The 21,852-nt window shown below is 41.3% G+C and overlaps 2 protein-coding genes across 2 annotated transcripts in view; one reads left to right on the top strand and one right to left on the bottom strand.

Moving 5' to 3' along the window:
- Positions 1-3,372, bottom strand: part of LOC139474503 (protein CIP2A homolog) — a 28,987-nt gene extending 25,615 nt beyond the window's left edge. The window contains exons 1-3 of the mRNA XM_071257549.1: positions 3,273-3,372; positions 1,988-2,125; positions 1,363-1,522 (exon numbers count right to left, since the gene is read on the bottom strand). Of these exons, the coding sequence (XP_071113650.1) occupies positions 1,363-1,522; positions 1,988-2,089 (262 nt within the window). The 5' untranslated portion in view covers positions 2,090-2,125; positions 3,273-3,372. The remainder of the gene's footprint in view (positions 1-1,362; positions 1,523-1,987; positions 2,126-3,272) is intronic.
- Positions 3,373-4,621: 1,249 nt separating this feature from the next.
- LOC139475106 (probable methyltransferase-like protein 25) lies at positions 4,622-13,471 on the top strand. Its single transcript, XM_071258357.1, has 6 exons — positions 4,622-5,343; positions 6,634-7,546; positions 9,543-9,667; positions 11,326-11,496; positions 12,118-12,264; positions 13,378-13,471. Exons 1-6 carry the CDS (start codon positions 4,636-4,638, stop codon positions 13,468-13,470), a joined length of 2,157 nt encoding a protein of 718 aa, XP_071114458.1. The 5' UTR covers positions 4,622-4,635; the 3' UTR covers position 13,471.
- Positions 13,472-21,852: the final 8,381 nt, after the last annotated feature.

The raw sequence follows: 21,852 nt of genomic DNA, 5'->3' as shown, positions 1-21,852 counted from the left end.
TGTAAACATAGTACCCCGGTACCCCGAGACAATCCTGTGATTGACATCATGAGCATCGATCCACGCAATTGGGATACGATGTCATGCAATAAACCTGTCACCACCTGATCCATTTAGTCGCCTCACAACAGTGAGTGAGGGAGTAAGCGAGTTTGGTTTAACGCCGCTTTTAACAGTATTCCAGTTATATCACAGCGTGTCTGCTTAATGTGGGAGGAAAGCCCCAAGTGATGCAGGCCTCAGACGTTTAGCACTTCGGTGAAACCCACAAGCACGGGTATGGTGCTAACAAACCTAGAAACGTAATCGGGGCATCCCACAACAGATATTAGGGATGTCAGGACTGATCTAATAATCTATGCATCCAAATTGGCCATGGCCTGACTTCAATACATTGATGATAAGTCTAGTTGTGCCAAAATCTTGTTAATCTACCAGCCAAGACTATGCTGTTTGCATCATTTTCAGTAGGGGTGAAACTATACATTGCTGAGCCGGTGCATCGTGAGTTTTCATGCAATGATATGATACACAATATGTTTTTCTCTGTATCGAAACAAGATTAAAAACTTGCTAAATACCCTATTTACTAGTTGTTTAAAGCCCCTCAACCCAGCATTTTTTGTCAGTCAACTGTTGCAATATGGGTTGTAATTAGCTTTTCAAGTTCACTACTAAAAATAACCACTACGAAAATGTGTCTACAGCTAGCTTTTCCTTTGGAACCTGCTCTGAAATAATTATAATCATGATAATCAAGAAGTTTCCACATGATTTGAGCATGTTGAGGTAAATATGCGTATTGTGATACATATTGTATTGTGACCTACACATCGTCGTGTCATGTATCGTTTCATGACCTTGCTGTATCGTTTCACCCCTAATTTTCAGTAGATATTAGTGTTGGTACTATTTGACCATTATGAGCTGAGCTACCAGCTGAAGAAAAGAAATCTACTGGACTATGGACTATTGGCTAAAGATGCAGACTGTACACAACATGCACGATGGGTTCAAAGACAGTTACATTAAATTCAGCTTTGAACAAAACGTTAACAGTTTGCAACTTCAGCCACTTGTCCGAAACCCTAGTCTAGTAAACATGGTAAAATTCTGTTTGGCCTTGTATGCTCAGCTAGTAATAGTCCACTTCATAACACCACAATGCACTGAAAATGATGCCAAGAGCCAAGTTCAGGCAAAAAGACTCAAAAGTTGATGCCACAGACTGCAACACATAGCACAACATGCTGTATCAGCATTACATGGGAGGAAGGTATAAAGAGATGCAGTAATATATTCAGTTAGTTAGGAGATACATAAAAGATATGTAAAAGGATTTTCCTATGTTTTCAAGCTTACCTATTTGATTGAGCACTGTGAGACACTTGAGTACTAGCCCCGACTTGGACTGTGAGTCATTGAGGATATCCACGATGCATGTCAGACACTCTGCAGCCAGAAGCTGGCGGGGGTTGAAGAACTTGAGGGGCAAAGTGCGGCCTATCACTCCATGTAGGATCTAAAATACAACAGAACAACGGTCATTCTTGGTGTTGTTACAAGTATCATCATGATCAGTGTGACAAAACCACTCTCAGTATTACAGTTTCTGAACTTTCTCTGGTGACCATGGTGACTCTTGTGATGTTCCATAGTACATGTACCAAACTAAATAATGCTAATCTAATTAACAGATGAAGTACAAAAAAGCAGTGTAGTAAGAATTGGATGGTGGTCAATGTCAAAGGAAAGGGTCAATACAAAGTTCATAATCAAACTTTTAGGATATTTTTTTGAAAAACTTGATTTACTATTATCAAATATTCCTTTATCATGTTCATAAATTATTAATAAATTTCACACAAAAATATTAACAAGAAGATGTTCGGAATTGGCAATATTCAAAATCAACAATGTAGTGCCATTTCATTAGATCATAGTCTCTAAATGTACACATAGTGACTTGTAACAATCATCCTTGTACCTCAAGTTGGCGCTGTAGATAGATAAGGTTGCTGTTGCTGCGACTGTTGTGGTACTGATTGGCTGCGATTGTCACCTGTTTCACACATGGGGCAGCCTCCATTATTGTAGTTAGTTGGAATTGTCAGCTATGTCTTCTCTGCAGACAGAAATATTTTATTGTTCAACAGAATGTATGACTGAGTTGACACTGATCACAGATTTCTTCAAGTTTTCCAGCTCACCTGAACAAGTCCTCAAACACTAAATGAATATTTATTGGTACACATGCATGCATTATACCAGACACCTATCCGCCATATTTGTTTGATGCTACTAAAAAAGCAGCATGCGACAGCATCACTATTTGAAAAATAGGGCAATAAGCCCAAAATGAGCAGAAAAAATTATCCACGCTTGCAATCGTATGGTTTAATACGATTAAACCTTGGAATTGAATATCAATGTGATGCACAAACAGCAAGAATTGGACATCAACATTGAAAAAGTACTTGAAAATCAAGGTTCCATAATGGCGTGTGACAGTCTCATCAGTGACAAACGTCGGAGCCACATTTCAGCGAACACATACTTTGTGTCTACTTTGGTAATTAAACATTTCATTTACTTACAAAAGCATTTAATTCAAGCTGTAGATTGGGGGGGCAAGTCCCCCAAACCCCGTTATTTTAGCGAGGAGAAAAAAATGGCATCTAAAAAACATAGAAACCGCTCAAAAGAAGCGCACATCCCTTACCAAAATGGTGTGCAGTATACTGTATTCTTGCCCAATTATCACATAACCAGGTTGTCATTGAGCATTACCAAACGAAATCCAGATTGACTGGTCTGTTTTGACACTGGCCCGTTTTGACTGGCCTCCAAATGGACAAGGACCCCTTGACAATAACTACCAATGCCCAAACTTCCCACAGCAATCCCACTATCGTTTGGGCTAAGACTATCAGTTTGTCTGTTTCTGATATAGGCAAATTGACCTCATCGGTGACAGCACCAGATGCAGATGAGGTGATGACTGACGAGGAAGGAAACAATAAATGGTTGTATTAAATTTTCCACCACATATCTTGGTCCAAGTCGTGATCCTCACTGTATATATTGCACACTATCGTGCTGATTACGTATGTACTGCGTGTATTCTCGTATCTTTTTATAATAAAACACCATTTCAATGCCACGAAAATAGGTGACACAAGGTGGTTGACAACTTTAGGCATACACGAAATAGACTGGATTCAAACCAATCTGCTATTCTACGACAAATAGGATCATGCACTGTAACTTACAGTTTGTAATGACGTTGTCGGCTTAGTTCCAGTGTCTTATGAAATGTCATACAAACCACATCAAAATGCATAGCAATGTGCTTTGTTTACAGCAACCATTTTGAAAGTTTCAAACCTCGCGCTTCAGCTTTTACTACGCATGCGCGAGAAAATTGGCCAAGAATTTGGGAAAATGCTATCTTCTGTCGCCAGAAAGGAGATTTTCATAGTCTTTTTGAGTAGTCATCACCCAAATTGTTGTTTTATTGGCGGCGATTCAATGTCCAGATACTCCCAGACTGCACCGTCAAACATGACAGCGCCCTGATACACAACACGGGGGAAGTGCTTGCGAAAAGCCAGAGGAGAAAATGGTGATGAACTTTTGTGACAGGGCAGGAATCGTCAATTTCGTGAGTTAATATATGTGTTAGTTATAAAGATCTAACATTAACAATCATACTAATGTATATCGACCGACCTGATCACAATGTGTTCACTGATCGTATCCTGAAACACAGGACCATGTAACTAATATTGATAATAATAATAAACAAACTCCATAAATCTCGTAGGCGAAGTCCTGTGCCTGAACACGTGGATCGTGCCTTGTGCTGTCCGATTCGATTGAGCATGGCAGCCTAAACGAAAAAGATTAAAGTTTTAATTTGAAGACATATCAGGACACTGACTGACTACATTTACAAAGCAAGCTCTCTCACTGATTTCGTATCATTGATCTGAACATTGTACACTTTCATACCTGTGCACATACATAGTTTCACTCATTCATTCATACATTTACTTGCTAATGAACGTCAGTGCACGAAAGGACTCACTGCTAAAAGGACAACGTTGATGATAAAGAACGCAAGATCGCGCAGCAATTTGTAAAACATTGTTACAAGTGTCATGATATGTATCAGATCGTGAGCATTGTACGTATCGTGATACATATTGGGTCGCACAGTTGGTGTATTGTCCCAGCCCTACATTTTAGTGTCAATACACTGTTATTGTATGGGGTACACATGCATTACACCAGACACCAATCCACCATGCTTGTTTGATGCTACTACTAAAGCAGCACGTGACAGAACCACTATTTTAAGAAATAATAAAATAAGGCTATAAAGCTCAAAATAAGCAGAAAAAAATACCCTGTTTGCATTTGTATGATTTAATATGATTAAACCTTGAAATTGAATGTCAAATGAAAATTGGACATCAACATCGAAAAAGTACTTGAAAGTATAAGTTTATCATGGCGTGCGGCAACCTCATCAGTGACATATAGTCATAGTTATATATAGTCTTTTGATAATTGGCATCCAGTTGAAATATTTTACCTCTTTCTTTGCAGGTGCAGTTTTAATGTTGTGATATGGCGGCCAAGTCTAACCCTAAACCTGACGGTGGTGTCACTGGTGGCTCCAGGAAAGCTGTCATCAATAACACTAAAGTAATGCTTTATAAATCCTGGTCTTTCTTAGCAGAATATTTGCCTCTAGCAAACTCACAAGCATCCGATTTCATAGTTAAAAACTTGTGGAGTTTCTATGTGCCGGAAAACATCCAGGAAGAACTTTTGGAGATGTCAGATGATGAATTGTCTTCTTTACCATCTGTCGTGACTGGAAAAGTGATGTCAGAAGGTTATGGGGTGACAGACTGTAACAGCGAATTATTGAATGCTGAGCAGACCAAAGTGAATGCAAAAGCAGAAGAAAAGTGGGAGTCTTTTAACCCTGGGCAACATCATCTTAAACGCATTAAGTGTCAGTTCCTCGAGAAATCTCCAATGTCTGTAGAAGGAAGAAAAAATGTTCATCTTCAAACATTATGTCCTATTTCTTGGAATCATTCAAATCTGCATGCCTTCACACAAGCTGCCAAAGACTCTACCCTGACCTCGATGAATGTGCTGACTGCAGCTGGTGATGTGAGTGTGCTGCGATGTGGTGTAGATGATGATGATGATGATGATGATGATAGACTTGAACGTGTGCTGATGTCACAGAAGAAGAGTCATGAGGTGGAAGTCATGGCCGAAGTTTGTGCACATATGGCCGATGTTTTCAACACCAATCTGGTAAGTAAAACATGTCGATGCAGATTTGTAATTATTGTATTGTGAGTGAGTTGGGTGTGTCAAAGCGTGTCAGCTTAATGTGGGAGGAAAGCCCAAAGTGATACAGGGCTCAGACGTTTCCCACTTTCGTGAAACCCACAAGCATGTGTATGATGCTTACAAACCTAGAAACATAATCGGGGTGAACCTTGATTCGAACCCACACTCACAGGCATCTGGCATGCTCAAGGGACACAACTCTGCACAGTGTATTGCTGCCAAATACATGGCATACACCATGTACATTATATTTACTATAATCACTAAATCAGCTGACAATGGCCAGTCAGCATGATCAGTTCTCAAAACTTTTAGAACACTAAGTTGAGTGGTCAACATGAACAAAAAAGCATTTTCAGTTTGAGTGTATGCCATGTTTTATGCAATATTTGTTTCTTATGACACAAATTGCAATCTCATTAAAATTATATCTTAGTTCTCACTACCACTACTAAACAAAGATCTGAGGACATCCCATTACGGGTCAGATGAAATCGACCTTTCACAAACATTGACTGACCAATCGAATGATTAACAAGAAGTTGACAATAGCCAATCAGAAGGCAGCTTATTCAAGCTTTATGGCACAAGGTTCAAAATGGCAACTAAGCGTCGAAACATATTTTGACATATACTTGATTAAAAAATTAAGAACTGAACGAAAGATCATTCTTGAATGGCTAATTGATGGTCTGGACTGTATGAATACAGACACAAAGCCCATAACTGTCGTTTGGAATTTCCTGTGTGGTTTTTTTTCGAGGTTGCACGATAAAAAATCACATTCCAACTGTCACTTTCATGATCTGATAAGTGATGCTCTGATTGGTCAGATGAAAATTTGTTCTGACATGACCCGCAATGGCATGTCCTCAGATCTTTGTAGCCAGAACTAAGATCTGATTTTAATGAGATTGAGCACTATGATCACTTCGATGAACGTAATTTCCATACATTAACATAGGCTTATGATATTCAAAGCAGTAAGATAGCTTTGTGTAACAGAATTTCGATATTGTGGGTGTGCTGGGATAGCCTAGTTGTTGAAGCATTCCCTCATCATGCCAAAGTGAGTGAGTTCCAATATGATGTTACATCAGCACTACCTTGGCTACGTTGCGACTCACTGAACACCCTGGCCTAGTTCAATTAGGAACATGCTCACTGAACACCCTTGCCTAGTTCAATTAGGAACATGCTCACTCATGGTCCCGGGTTTCAGAAGCATGACCAGGGTCAATAATGTTTCAGACAGTGGATCTAGGCAGTGGGAAGGGCTACCTCAGCACTCAGTTGTGTTACGAATTTAATCATCACGTCATTGGGATCGACTCCTCCAGCACCAACACAGAGGGCGCCACCAAGAGGGCAGGCAGACTGGACAAGGAATGGGGTGCCAGAAAAAAACAGCCTGTGAAATCAAAAAAAAATTCACAAAGACACGAAGGCCATCCATCCAATTTTTTTTCAGATAAAAGTACAAGGAAGGATTTTAAGACGAAGTCCAGTTCTTTTGAGAGTAAATGTTCAAGCTGTGATATTAATGAACTCTCGGACAGTTTTATTGCTTTTAATGTCCATGATGTAGATGGGGCTATGGAGGACACTCTTCATGCAGAAAATGCAGATATTAAGCCTTCAGACCAAACTACTCATGACCATTGTTCAACAAGCAAAAATGTTTGTCCAAAGAAGGTTTTTGAGAATACAGTAAGAATCAACAAATATAGATCCATCAACAATGAATTATCTGTGGCTGACAATACAAGTAATAGTTCAGTGGAACATTCGGAGAGTTTGTGTAACTCGGAGTCAACTGAGAAGCACAAATGCTCACAATCCTCATTAAACAATAGTTCTACCCTAGGGATCCACAGTACCACCAAGGACAGGCCTAAAGAGGAAAGGTTTGTCCCACTGACTAAGTTTGTAGATTGTAACATGAAGCTGATGGAATCGGTAAAGGAATCGGTAGTTGAGTTGGGATTGGACCCGGACAAGGCCAGAATGCTTCTGACGGGTCTTCACACTTGTGGGGGTCTTGGTTCAAGTCTTCTGCGTCTGTTCGTCAACAGTCCGTCTGTCGCAGTCATGTGTAATGTCGCTTGCTGCTATCATCTCTTGGAGGAGGAGCTTGTTGCTGGTCCATTTGGCGATGATGCAAGTATGTTAGAGGTATGAGTTTGAAGGTGGACCTTTTTCATGTGAGACTGGGCTGACAAAACAGCTGTGTGTGACTTTCCCTTTGGAGCAGTAATTACAGGTGGGGTTTCACTGATGAATCAGTGCATCATGAATTTACACCTGTCGATACCATTCATTGTTCATAGTATACATGTATTGATCCATAGTTTAAATTTGTATCAATTTTCAAAAGGTGAAAAATTTCAAAGTTTTACAAAAACTCTGCCTGGTAGCTGCTCGGGCTAGATTTGCCTTACTGCTTATCATAAGACAATCTGCAAACCAGACTAAATTAATCATGTGCGAGTTTTGCACAGACTGGTCGATAGTAGTTATATCAGCTTCTTAGCAGAGAAAAACCTGATTGCATGCTGACAGGGTCAGTCACTTTAAATCCGCTCCAAACTTCTAGAAACTGAAACACAAGTAGTCTCTTGAGAAGAGTCCACCTGATGCCTTGCTCCAAGTGAGATCCATGGTGGAGGAGGCCCCTGGTGTGCCACTGTTGTTATGTTATTATAGCTGACTTAAAGCTGACTCGTGTCATCTTATTTCAGTGGCATGGATCATTGTTCATGTTTGTTTGTTTGTTGTTTCACGCTGCACTCAGCAATATTCCAGCTTTATGGCGGCGGTCTGTAAATAATCAAGTCTGGACCAGACAATCCAGTGACATCATGCACATCGGTCCAAGCGATTGGGATCGATGACATGCATCAACCAAGTCAGCAAACCTGACCACCCGATCACGTGAATCGTCTCTTACGACAAGCATAGTCACCTTTTACAGCAAGCATCATTGATCATATAAACTGTACCACCTTTGTATTTCGTCAAAACTCAGTTATTTTCAGACATGCCCTTATCTTGCTTATTTGAGTATAATATTGTTCAGTGTGATATTCACGATATTGTCTGCGAATTTATTTTGAATTTCATGCACCTTCTGCCAGGGGAGTCCACCCTACAGCAATTTATTTTCCCAATTCCTAAATCACTGTTGATATTTCTGTTGCTTACCCAAGTTGCCTAGTATGTGTGAAGCCCATTTCAGGCGTCCCCCGCCGTGATATTGCTGCAGTATTGCCAAAAGTTGCACAAAACCATTCTTACTCACACTCTGTAAGTCTTGAAGCTTGTCCAATCTCATTATAATCAAATCTTAGTTCTCGGTACCGCTGAACAAAGATCTGAGGACATCCCATTACGGGTCACGTCAGACCGACCTTGCGCGAACTTTGACCGACCAGTGGAATGACCAATCAGAAGGCAGTTTTCTCCAGCTTTACGGCACTAATTTCAAATTGGCGACTACGCTTCGAAACATATTTTGACAAATTCTCCATTACAAATTTGAAACCTGAACAAAAGAACATTCTGGAATGGCTGAAAGATAGTCTAGATTGTATGGATTCGGTCGTTAAGCCCGTAACTATCGTTCGGAATACTCTTTGTTAAAGTTTTCTTGGTTACATGATTAGAAATCACATTCCGACTGTCACTTTCATGATCTGGTAAGTGACGCTCTGATTGGTCGGATGAAAGGTCGTTCTGACGTGACCCCAAATGGGATGTCTTCAGATCTTTGTTTAGCGGTAGCGAGAACTAAAGTCTGATTTTAATGAGATTGGTAGCTTGTCCGGTTAAGAAGTGATTCCCAGCACCCTATGCTGGTCGTATGAGGTGAACAAATGGATCGGATGGTCAGGCCCAGAGACGTGGTTGATTGTGTGTCATCATACCCCGACAGTGGATCGTCGCACACTGAATTATCTGTCCAGTGTCAATGATTTGGAGGCTGCCATCATATGGCTGGAATATTGCCGAGTCTTGCAAGCTGAAAGGGAACTACAACTATAATTTGTGGTACTGACTAACAGGATATGGTGGTCCAATAACATAGCTATTAGCATCATTAGGACCATGCTCAATGTGTATGTACAGCCTGCAGTGTTCATGTGCATTATATCCGGCAGGTGCCCCCTGTGTCAACTCTGACTTCCCCATGAGCAGCTACCTACAGGAGGGACAGATAGGCTTGGGGAAGGCTGCCCGGAACATAGCCTGTCTGTCTGTTCACAGAATGGCTGCAGAGAAACAGGTGACTGGCACTGAAATTGGCACTCATCCTGTAGTCCTGGCCAAACTGCCCAATAGTTAGGTATCATAAGGACTAATAGAAATTTGCCAATTTTATGGTTTTGCTATATATTCTCATCATGCTCATTATTAGGACTGGTGGAATAAAACTTGACTTCCAGTCAACCATTTGTAATTCAGAGTGTCATTTCCAGAGCTCTAGATACGCTTTTAGTTATTTGGGTATTTATTTGGTAGATTGGGTATCCACAATTTTCAGAGGGTATTCATTTTTTTTTACCCCCCAGTTTCTTGACATTTTGGTGTTCTAACTTGAAACCTGTGTCATAACAATCACTGCAAATCATTTAAAACTATGTGAATAATAGTATACCCGTCTGCTTGCAGTTCCCTCACGGGGAGGGGTGGTCGGGTAGTCTAGTGGTTAAAGCGTTCGCTTGTCACGCCAAAGACCCGGGTTCGATTCCCGACGTGGGTACAATGTGTGAAGCCCATTTCTTGTGTTCCCCGCCGTGATATTGCTGGAATATTGGTAAAAGCGGCGTAAAACCATGCTTACTCACTCACTTCCTCACGGGGAAGCCATTTTTGTTTGCAAAAATCTAGCGTTGTAAGAAACATGCTTTTTTTAATCATCACTCAATGACTGTTCAGGATACAAAATGTACACAGACTTTTCAATTGGCATCTATCTGTATGTTTGTTGCAGATTTTTTTTCGAATGTAACTGTCACCACTTGGTGACTTGGTTGATCGATCACCGATGTCAGGATTGTAGATCAAGCAATATCTACATTGTAGTTATCGCTCCAATGAAATTGCATCACAATGCTTTGCGGACCATTGTGACATCATTGTTACTATGAGATCGCTAATGGCTCTGCTACTGAAGCTGTTAGCAGTACTTTTTACACTTAAGACACTGCTTATTACTGTCTACAAACTGAAACAGTTGGGAGAATGATGTTGGATGATAAATAAGATCTCACCCTCATGTCTTTTGATATCAGATATATCAACACTCGTTGACAAAAGTGGAAAAATTCCTCAGCAAGCCTCGGAATTTTTCCACTTTTGTCAACTTATGTTGATTTATTTAATATCAAAAGACACTCGGGTGAGATTCTCTATGTGTGGTCCTGACTAAATTGTTTACAGATTGACATGGTATAGCTGAAATGTTGTAGAATGAACTGTCAGGACCTAATGCATATGAGTGGACTGCTATTGAATTGGGTTACCATGGTTACAGTGTCATTGTGACCTGAGACATTGGCTGTTGCTCATATTATCAACCACAAGTTTACCTGCACAGGACATATTCAATATGCGAACTGGTTAATGGGTTTAGCATGTGTAGCAGTAAAATTGTCAAATGACTCTCTTTAGAAAATTGCATTTGTGTCAGTTAATGTGTCTGTTGATTATATTTGTTTGTTTGTTGTTTAATGCCGCACTCAGCAATATTCCAGCTATATGACGGCAGTCTGTAAATAATCCAGTCAGGACCAGACGATCCAGTGATTGACATCATGAGTGTCTGGATCTGATCAGCTGTCTCTGCTCTGTCCACGATGTTAGCAAGTTTTAACAGTATTGATATTGACTCTAATCATGCTAGTAATCAATACTGATGTGTAACAAAGCATTTGTATCCAGCTTCAGGGCCAGTCTTTCTATGCAAGGGCCCTGTTAGAAAAGATCATCCATGACTTGGTCGGAGACGTGGAATACGGAGGTCGGAAACTCCGGAAACTAGACAAGCGAAGCAAGTCTCTGTATGACTATGTGGTGAAGGCATTCACAAGACTGGGACTACCTACAGACAAGGTACATTTCAGGAGGAACACACATATCTCTGATCATGCAGATATCAATATTTCTTGGTTCAGTTGGGATTTTATCGAACAAAATGAATTGTCCCAGAAAATGCAAGAAGTAATTAATTATACTTCAGTCTGTTCAAAAATAAATAAACTGTCTGTGTTTAAAAAAAATATCTGGTTTGGCAGATGTAGCTGGAAAAATATCTGGTCAATGTTGTAAAATCCCTGGGCCCTCCGTGAATGTTAAATGGTCAATCCTTAACATCCCCATTGGGCAAGCAGAAAGACCCTAGGCGGGTCACAAAAAGGCCTTGTGTTGCTCTTATGTAGGTTCAGCCAGCCTTCTAGAAACTGTCACATCATGAAACTTCTCAAATGATGACGACTGTTTGATGACAACCAAGGGAGGTAACTCTAGATCATACGTCTTGTGCAGAATGACCACTACATTACAGGACTCAATATTTTCATGAGAGCCTCACTCATTTGCTGCCCATGACAACCAGAAGTCATAACCCAACAACAATCTCTTCTGCCAGATGACACATTTCACTTGAATTTGATTGGTGCAAGATACGCCCCATAGATTGTATAGACCACAGCAACATGTCATGTTATTTGTCAGGTGACCCCGGGACTTGTTGAAGGCTATGACAGCAGGTACAGCCATGTTCGGCAGCAGTTGGCAGCCTTTGTCCAGCTCCGTGCCGTCCTAGCTCCGTGTATCGAGTCCCTCATCCTCCTCGACAGATATCTGTATCTCCTGGAACAGGTGAGCTGGGCACATTTCACATTAGGCTAAAAAATATAATAGTCTTAGTTCTCATGCACCGCCTGCATCATCATAAAGTTAGCCGCAAGTTGTTTTTTTATTTCCATTTTAATTTTTTATATTTTAAATCCCACTACTGAAAAAAAATGTGATCCGATATAGCATGCAGTTACTTCCCTTTACATGCGCACTGCTTTACTACACATTTCGTGTTATGGTAATGGCGACAATAGGAGTTTGTATGCTTGTTTATATAGGGAGGCCCTTTCCCAGGCTGATGGCACACAACTGTTTGTTTGGTTACATACTTGTTTGAACAAGCAAAAAAATAAGAATCAGCACCGCCTGCACTATATTTTCAAAAGTCATTGCCAAGTATTTTTTTTAGCCTTAGCTTTTGGTAATGAGAGGTTAGACTCTCCTTTTCCCAGTTTTCAGTCCTGCAACTTTGAATCAAGACATTCATATATCACTTCACTTACATGTTAATCTAGCAAGTAATTTAACTTTATTTCATAGACAATGTCACCGCATGCAGTTTCTAGGTTTTGATGTGGGCACTAATGGTGTTAATCTCTCTCCAGAATTTATATTTGAGGCACGGGTGGACCAGTTGAGGCACCACAATTCAATGTGCAGATTTGTGTCCCTTGGCCACACCAGAAACCTATGATCATGGGCTCGAATCCCGGTTCTCCCTGATTATGTTTCTAGGTTTGTCCCCGGTATACACGTGTTTGTGGGTTTCACCGAAGTGGTAAACGTCTGAGACCTGCATCACTTTGAGCTTTCCTCCTACATTAGGCTGACACACCATAATATATATGGAATACTGTTCAAAGCAGCGTCAAACCCAACTCGCTCATTCACAGATTCGCAAATTTCTGCATAGTGACCACAAACTTGTTAAATTCTAATGGCTTCCCCCATAACCACCCCCAAATTATGGACCACGCTCAATTGCAAAGTTGTTTCAGCTGAAAAGGAATATATCCATTCACATCCCTGAATATACTGAGGGGAGTTTGGAACAGTATGTTTTAATGTATTGATTCCATGCTGTCCTCCACAAGGTTCTTGACTATCAGTCACATGGAATCAACTCTTTTTCAGGACAATATCCAAGATGTGTACCTCACACAACTATTTGATCCAGTTGTGTCACCGAGATGCTTTGCCATCATCGCCACCAAGAAGACAAGCTGAAAGTGCCTGGACCTATTTACATCACCACCACCAAGTAGACATGTTAGCTCTGTGTCGTTATATTTGTCCATGAAAACATGATGCACTTTTTAGTGAAGGGACGATCGGTGCATCGCGATATTTTACTTCCCGATACAAGTATCGATCACAGTTGCACACAAAGTAAAAAATATTGATTCATACCGTAAATGTTTACTTGAATGGTTTTTACACCAAACACTAATTAGTAGTGAAAAAGTCCATTTTGACTTGACTACCAAGTTTTTCACTATCAAACTTTGTAATCCAATTTAGAATAAAGTCTGGCTTTACTTTTAGATTCAGAAAAGGAATAAGAGCTCCATTGATTGGACAGCCAACATGGCCAAGTCACTTGCTCTATATTGTATAAACAATGTTATCATACCTCCATGTCAGAGATCTGATTGGTCCGCGTGATCTTGATAAAATACAATGTACCCCGCCTTGGAGGGGAGTAATTATACCCCTCTTCGATGCAAAAATCACATGCTTTTTCCGAGTCAATAGAAGACATGTGACATAGCTCTAGTAAATCTCAGCTTAATCACACAGCTATTTTCTATCAAATTTGATGTCAATGTCATATTAAAACATGTCGGTAAGATAAATTTGTTGCAGCAGGATCACACAGGGTACATGGGGTTTTATGCATCCCTCCTTATGTTTTATGTCATTCACCTTGTGGTATAAAACCAACCTCGGGATGCATAAAACCCATGCACCCTCGTGATCCTGCTGCAACCTTTGGCATTAAGGGGCAGTATGCTCTGCAGTCTAGTTCCATTTTCAGTCAAGGTGACATTGTATTTATGTCCTATGCAACACTGACTCCGACATTGTCTCAATGTTATTTGGGTATTCATTAACTGGTAGCTTGACATGTGTTTGATCAGAATATTGCAGTGATTAGACAATGTCTTGCATCAATGTCTTCTAGTCATTCATATTCAATTACACACTTGCCCCTACAAATAACACTTACGTCCCTGTCCAGCAACCTACCTTCACTTACGTCACATATGCAATCACAGAGAATTTCTGACCAATCAAGTTGTGCTGGCAACATCAAACTCAATCACTTGCTGTGTTCCACCATCTTGAATGAAGTTTGTCTCTCGTAAGATCCCGTTACATATTTACAAGACTGCCTCCGTGGTCTAGTGGTAGAGCGTCCACCCGGAGAGCGGAAGGTCCGGGGTTCCATTCCCAGTCGCGTCATACCTAAAGACGTTAAAAATGGTACTTGTTGTTACCCTGTATGGCACTCGGCATTAAGGGGCTTAAACAAGGGCTGATCGGCTCCGAGTCAGTATACTGTGTCTGAGTGGGCTATTCATGTTAAACTGCAGCATGGTATCTCAGTGGGCTAGCACTGTAAATTGGCATCAGTCCGGACTAGTACAAGCAGCCACACACACACACACACACACACACACACACACACACACACACACACACACACACACACACACACACACACACACACACACACACACACACACGTACATGCATGTCGCTATATAAGTGCAATAATCTGGGACGCGACGTTAAACCCCATTTCACCTCACCTCACCACATATTTACAAACGTAACTTAGTTTAACATTACTCCCCCCTTGGAACCATATCTGTGACTTACAGACCCGACCCACTGACAGCTCATGGTATTGTCAGTATTTCATTGGACATCGGTGGATGTCTTCTTTCGCATCTATAACGGTTCTCTCCCTCTTTCCTCCCTCAGATGTTGACTTTGCCAGAGATGAGACAATGAAGGTTCTATCTTTACTTGCATGGTATTACAAAACATTATGATTCCTCGATTCTGGTCAGTATGGAAAAGATGTAAAAGGATGTTTTTCTAAGAAAACAAAACTGTCTGAAACATTTAATATGTTTTGTATTCCCTCTTTGTGTTTACCATGAAACTTGATAGAACAAAATGATATAAACAGATTTGTAGAAACTGGTCCTCCATTCTAGAAATGTGTTTGGTGTTATGACAAGTTTATTATAAGTCTATAAACTAGCTACAGATAACAGTGTAGCTGATAAACAATACCCTGACGGGTATAGCGGACTGAAGGTGTATGCCTTAACAAAGCAACTGTGAATTATAGACGGATTATTTTAGGGTAATACATGCCCAAAACGAAGTTATGAAAAAAATGAGAATTCCCAAAACTGAATACCCGTGTGGAAACTTGATTCTAGGCCTGATATCAGTTGGTTTACGAAGTGATGATCTGGATGCCGTCTGAGCAGTCATTGTAAGGTAGACACGTTTATTGGTGAAGCAGTCAAATTTAGTCGATGTCGTCTGAGCAGTCGTTGTAAGGTGGACACGTTTATCGGGGAAGCAGTCAGATTTTAGTCTCTGTTTCTTGTTTTTTCTCTTGTTTTTCTGGCTGAGGACTGGGACGGCTTGTCCGAAACCACCTCACACTTGTTACCCGGGTGTGGCTGCCTGCAGTGGGCGCATACATGCAGATACCTGCACGAGGATATATGCACTTGCTCTCATTAAAGTTGTTGCATAGTGCGCGTCCATTGTGGAATCGGATGGTTCTACTAGTGAATCAGTCTGGGGGCTTGTCCTTGCTGCTGTTGCTTGCCGACTGGTGCGTGATTGATTGATTGGGAACCTTGTGTGACAATGACAGTCTGCGGCTGCTGACCAGTGGACAAAAGTCTGTGCTGTGGTCGGACAGGAAACATAGTTCGCAGGTATCGACACGGTGACCAGCCACAACTGTAAAGTACAGGTGTTCGTCATGTTGATCCCATGGTGGTAGTTGATTGGTGAGCGCCAGCGCCACTGCTGCTTTGGACAAGAACGTCTTATGGAATTGGTAGAAGAGCATACCTCCAAACCTGGCATGCATTTCTACAATCAATCGTTGATACCGGTCCAATGTGTCTCTACGGCCTGGCCACTCCTGTACCATAATGTTCTGGTACCAGGTAAATGCCACAATAAACTCTTGAATGGTCAAGATGTTTTGTAGTCTGTGATCATTAGGGGATTTGAGGTGGAGTTCATAGTTGCCCATCTCGATCACCCTCGGATGTGAAGGAATGTCGTCTGGCATCAATAGACATGCCAGCTTTACATCTTTCCCGGTTCAAGCTCACAGAAGTCTCCAGCCTATGTCGATGATCGAAGTTTCTCTTCTGGGCTGATTTGCTCTGCTGCTCTTTGTTCCTAAGTAGACAACGGTCTGGTAGCTTAGGATTCAACAATTCTGGATTAACCGTTGATTGATTGCCCATCATGCCCATTGTTATCCAACTCAATGGATCTTTTTACGAACCTTGGACATTATGAAAATAGATGTCACAAGGGCTTTCTAAGCTGACGTTTGAGACTTGTCACATATGTGAAACAACTGAAACAAACTAAGTGATCAGTTGAGAAATGAACAGGGGTTATAATATCCTGAAATGCTATAATATATATTGTATACTGTTAAACAGGAAATTAATGTGAGCAGAATATTAATGCGAAAAATGCGAGTGACAGAAGGTCGTATTAATTTTATGCATATTAATTTTGTACCATCAAAATAAGGAAACAATTAACAAACAAAATAAATCACTTCAGTATTATTTACTAGTATTACATCAAAAACAATGATATCAGATGATTACAAGTTGATAGCAGCCACCTACATCAATCAATCACAAAGGTAATAGATAAATAAATTACTAGACAAAATAACAAATAAAGTTGTTGCACAGTGCGCATAGTTGATCCCATGGTGGTAGTTGATTGGTGAGTGCCAGCGCCGCTGCTGCTTTGGAAGAGAACGTCTTATGGTATTGGTAGAAGAGCGTACCTCCAAACCTGGCATGCATCTCCATGATCAATCGTTGATAACGGTCCAATGCGTCTTTACGGCCTGGCCACTCCTGTACCATGATGTTCCTATACCGGGTGAATGCTACAATAAACTCTTGAATGGTCAAGACGTTTTGTAGTCTGTTGTCAGAAGGGGATTTGAGGTGGAGTTCATGGTTGCCCATCTCGATCACTCTCGAATATATAAAAATGTCGTCTGGCATCAATAGACATGCCAGCTTTACGTCTTTCCTTTCAATTATTTGTTTCCGAAGGGAAGCTGACACAACCTCGACATCCATCAAAGACGAATATGAACTGGTAATAGGTGAGTTACCGGGTACCTTGGTATTAGGAACTTGTTCCTATGCTGGCAAAGCTGTATATACCGGGGTAACGTGAAATTGCCAGTGGCTGGTCGACTGCCTCGTCCTGTTGTAGATGGCTGCGGTACGTTGGCCTGTAACTGTTGGAGGGTACTGGTGGGGTGTATCAGATTGTCCAGGTGGTATGCTATTGCTTGCACTAGGCTGATTGTGCATGGGTAGGAGGGAGTTCGTGATGAGGTTCACAGAATCCTGCAGTTTCCGAACTGTCTGTGCCAGTGAATGGAAGTCCCTGTCAGGTTCGGATTCTGGCATCAGGGCAGCTATGTTTGAAATGGATGACTGTCCTCCGGTGTTGATAGGAGAGTTTACTGTTGAAGCGGGTCCACTAGTGTCCCTTCGGTAATCGACAACAGAATTATCCACTTCCCTTGTCCCTGGGGAGGTCACCTTTTTAGCTTCCATGTTCTCCATATAGAAACGAATGAGGTTGATGCAAACAGTCAATGTCCAATGGTGCCCTTGGTGGAGGAATGAATTCAGTTTTGTATTTGTCATTTCTTGATGTAACCAGTCCAAGCAATCAACTGGAAGTTATTCTCCCACCCAACTACTAGATCTGGTCATTTGTCAGAAGTGTGCTTATTCTGCCGACATGAAGATTTACCATGAGAGGTAGCTTAGCAGGTCAAACAGATATGGGAAAATTTACATCTCTCTCGGGAGCACCCATTTCCATTGAAGTTATTACACACTTCCCGGTTAGCAAGGAACACACAAGTGCGGCCCTTGGACATGTTGGAATCTTGCTCCCTGCTGGTCCGGGACTGGTTGTGGAAGCGATCGCCATGGAACCTAACAGATTTGAATGAAAAGTTAGCGCTAGGGCACTCTGCTTTAACATGATCTATACTGTCACAAGAAATACATACCTTCCTCTTGAGATGAGCACAACACACATTAAAAATGTAAGTGTTGGGTTTGGACCAATCTACTAGCTTGCCGATAGCTGCGTATGCTGCGACTCTCATGGCGAATCGTTTATGATACTCATAGTACCCATCTGATTCATATAGGGCCGCTACGTCTAAGACGTACTCTTCATGAGCTTCCATTAGAGCCTTCTTCTGGGTATCTTGGCCGCAGTAAATGTTGCGATATGTTCGGAAGGCTTTGGAGAATTCCCGAGGAGATAGGGTTCTAGTCAGTTTAGATGCCGCATTAACTGTTTTCTCCTTTACCATCCAAGAAGTCGTGAATAGTTGTCAACAATAATGCCAGATTGACATATTTACCTGTCCTGGCTGTTGAATTAACCTTCTCTGCTAGTGCAGCTACTGATGCAACCAGTTGATTAACTGTCATGGTTAAACCTTGAAGGTCAGACACAGGCGAGTTGGGCACATTATGGTCAGCTGATGTAATGGTGGCTCTGGAGGAGGCAGTCCTACTGGGCAAGTGTGTCCTGTGAACCTCAGTGACATCCGACGATTCTGGCTCTCCTGACTGTCCACATGATGACTCTGATGGGCGGTTGCGTAAATAGATCGCCAGAAGTTGTGCTTTGGTGGGACTTGGGAGAAGATGTTGTATACCGATGTCCCTGGCAATTCGTGCTCTCAGCTGGGCACATACCATATGTAAATCCACGTATTTTCGTGGCCATACCTCGCACGGAAAGTCTCTGCGTCCAAAGATTGCGCGCTGTCGATTGATGCTTGATTCTCGTGGTCAGAAGACGCAAGGGCGCCATGTTGGATCTCTTTGTCATCCGTCGCATGCAACGATGAACTAGTTCTACCTCGAGGTCTCTTTGAACGGCGAGTAGCCATGACGATCATTCGGTGAAAATGATCTATGAGATGAAAAGATCGTTCCAGCCGACTAACAGCAACGAAACTGACGTAGTGACTGTGTCAGATCGATTTATGTAGCGTATGATGTAAACAGAACAATGGCGATTGTGAACAAAACAACTGAGGAACATGCGCATCGCAATGTGCAGATGAGATGTGCGGTGTGAGTTACTGCCCTTACATTCTAAATATAACTACCATAGTCCAATTACGTGAATCTGTAACTGTAAGAAACATACTTAATAATAACTAAAGACTAGATGTAGTGTATAAAAGACACATGCAATCCTAAGCTACGTACTCCTACATGTCATAAGCAAATGTTGTGTGTCACTATAAACTCGACTCAAATTTCTGAGTAATAAATTTACCTGTCCTGATCTTTGTGAGGAGTTGCTCTGGAACCAGGTAAATTGAGGGGAGGGAATCTGATGGAACAGCTGTAGTAGAGTGTCCGACCTGTGGAACTAGATGTGTTGCTGGAAACATGGGATCTTGGGAACGAGGGTAAAGTCCAACATTTGAAATCTGATGCATATCATGATTTGCAGGCAAAGATTTTGTATGATCCTGGGCTGGGTAGGTAGAAGGTGGGTTGTCTGAAACCGCTGACTGATTGTGTGCCATGGTGTAGACTAGGTCACTCAATTCTTTCAACTGGTTCTGCAGAGAGGTGATCAGGGTCCATTATTGGCCGAATTTGCAACCTCCAGATTAGCCTGGGAGGCAAGTAGGTCTGGGTCTGCTGGTACTGGTAGGTCAGGGGGAGCACTGACAGTGGCAGATGGCGTGGGACGTGACTTCCGAGTAGGCAACTGCGGTAGAGATTCGCTGGGTTCGCTTGCAGTCTGTGAGGAATTCTCGGTATAGAGTTGTAACAGCATCTTACGTCCCCAAGATTTGGGAAGTTTAAACCACATGGTATCTAAACGTTGACGCAAGACCTCTGTAGTTTTATAAGGGGTCTGTCTTCTGGACTTACGGGAAAGTGTGACACTATAGTCTGGAAGGTAATTTAAGGTACCGACGTTAACTACAATATCTGAAAAACTGTCAGACCTACTCCAGTCAAAGTTGGTATGAGATTATAAAACAGTCATACATAACTGGATATTACATTTAAAGACAATCGGTGCATGAAACAAAAATCTGTCTAAATAGCTATCACTTTATTTCATCAACAACCAGACCTGTTCGTCACGGGTGGAACAAGCATTAATTGAAACAGCCATCTGCATAATGCTACCCCTGCGTCGGTTCTGGGCTGGAAGAGCGAAACCTAGCCATAATCAACTCCAAAATCTCTTCGATTTCGTGAAGCTACAGTAAGACTGGTCAAGCTACAGTAAACACGGGATATTGCTATACCGGGACTCTCAACTTACAAGAAAAACACAGAAATGCATAAAACATAATCACAGTAGTAATTTACTAGATGCTGAAGTATAGTATAGTTACACAAAAGTTTCTTTACATTTAACAAATTTAATAACTCTAATACTTTAATATTTCATAGATGTACACTATAATTTCTTCAAAAACAACAATAACTTATATCTTAAAATATAATGGTAAATACATAAATACATTCTATAATAAAATTGCGGTTGCACTGGCATACACGTTGTGTTCAAGTCATTCACTCCAAGTGGATCAGGTCACCAACGTGATCTGTGTACTCATCACTGCATCTGCTGCACACAGGTGCTCAATGTTCTTGCTTGTGGTGAAGATGAGAATGTCGGTGTCGATGCGATGAAGGGTATCCTGGATTCATTTGTGTCAAATTGGGTGGACATGGTCTTCCCTGAAATTTGCATCTTCAGTTCTTTCACAAAACATTTGTTATTATGTATTATCATATTATGTTAAAGCCAGACACGGCACCTAAAATGGAATTTTTGCTTCAATATGTAAAAATCAAGATTTATATTTTTATTAGCACATATGACACATGTACATTGGGATACAACACTTTTTATATATCAAGAACTTTTATGAGATAAAAAAACAATGGTCAATTGTTAACAGTCACGTAGGACAGGGAGCACAAGTCTTTGTTAATCAGTTCATTCAAACTTGGAATATCTGACTTGTCATGTGGGGCTGATAGATCCAAAATGAGTCTTTTCTTGCGGCTGTACTTGCCTTCAGCTAAACCCAGAGGACTGACTCAATAGATGGGGTAAGGTGACTTTGTGAAAGGTCCCATCACGTATCCCTTTGCCACCTCTGACTGGACCAGTTTAGTGATGATTGAAGGCTCTCGTCGTGCACTGAGATTGTTAGAACACTTGACAGTTGTAGTTGGCAGCTGAGAGATTAGAGGGTCAAAGCCC

The sequence above is a fragment of the Haliotis cracherodii genome, unplaced genomic scaffold (genome assembly GCF_022045235.1).
Source record: "Haliotis cracherodii isolate W230 unplaced genomic scaffold, xgHalCrac1.p SCAF_3, whole genome shotgun sequence".
Classification (NCBI taxonomy): Eukaryota; Metazoa; Mollusca; class Gastropoda; order Lepetellida; family Haliotidae; genus Haliotis; species Haliotis cracherodii.
The sequence above is the reverse complement of the archived record's forward strand: the minus strand, read 5'-3'. Positions and strand labels throughout refer to the sequence as shown.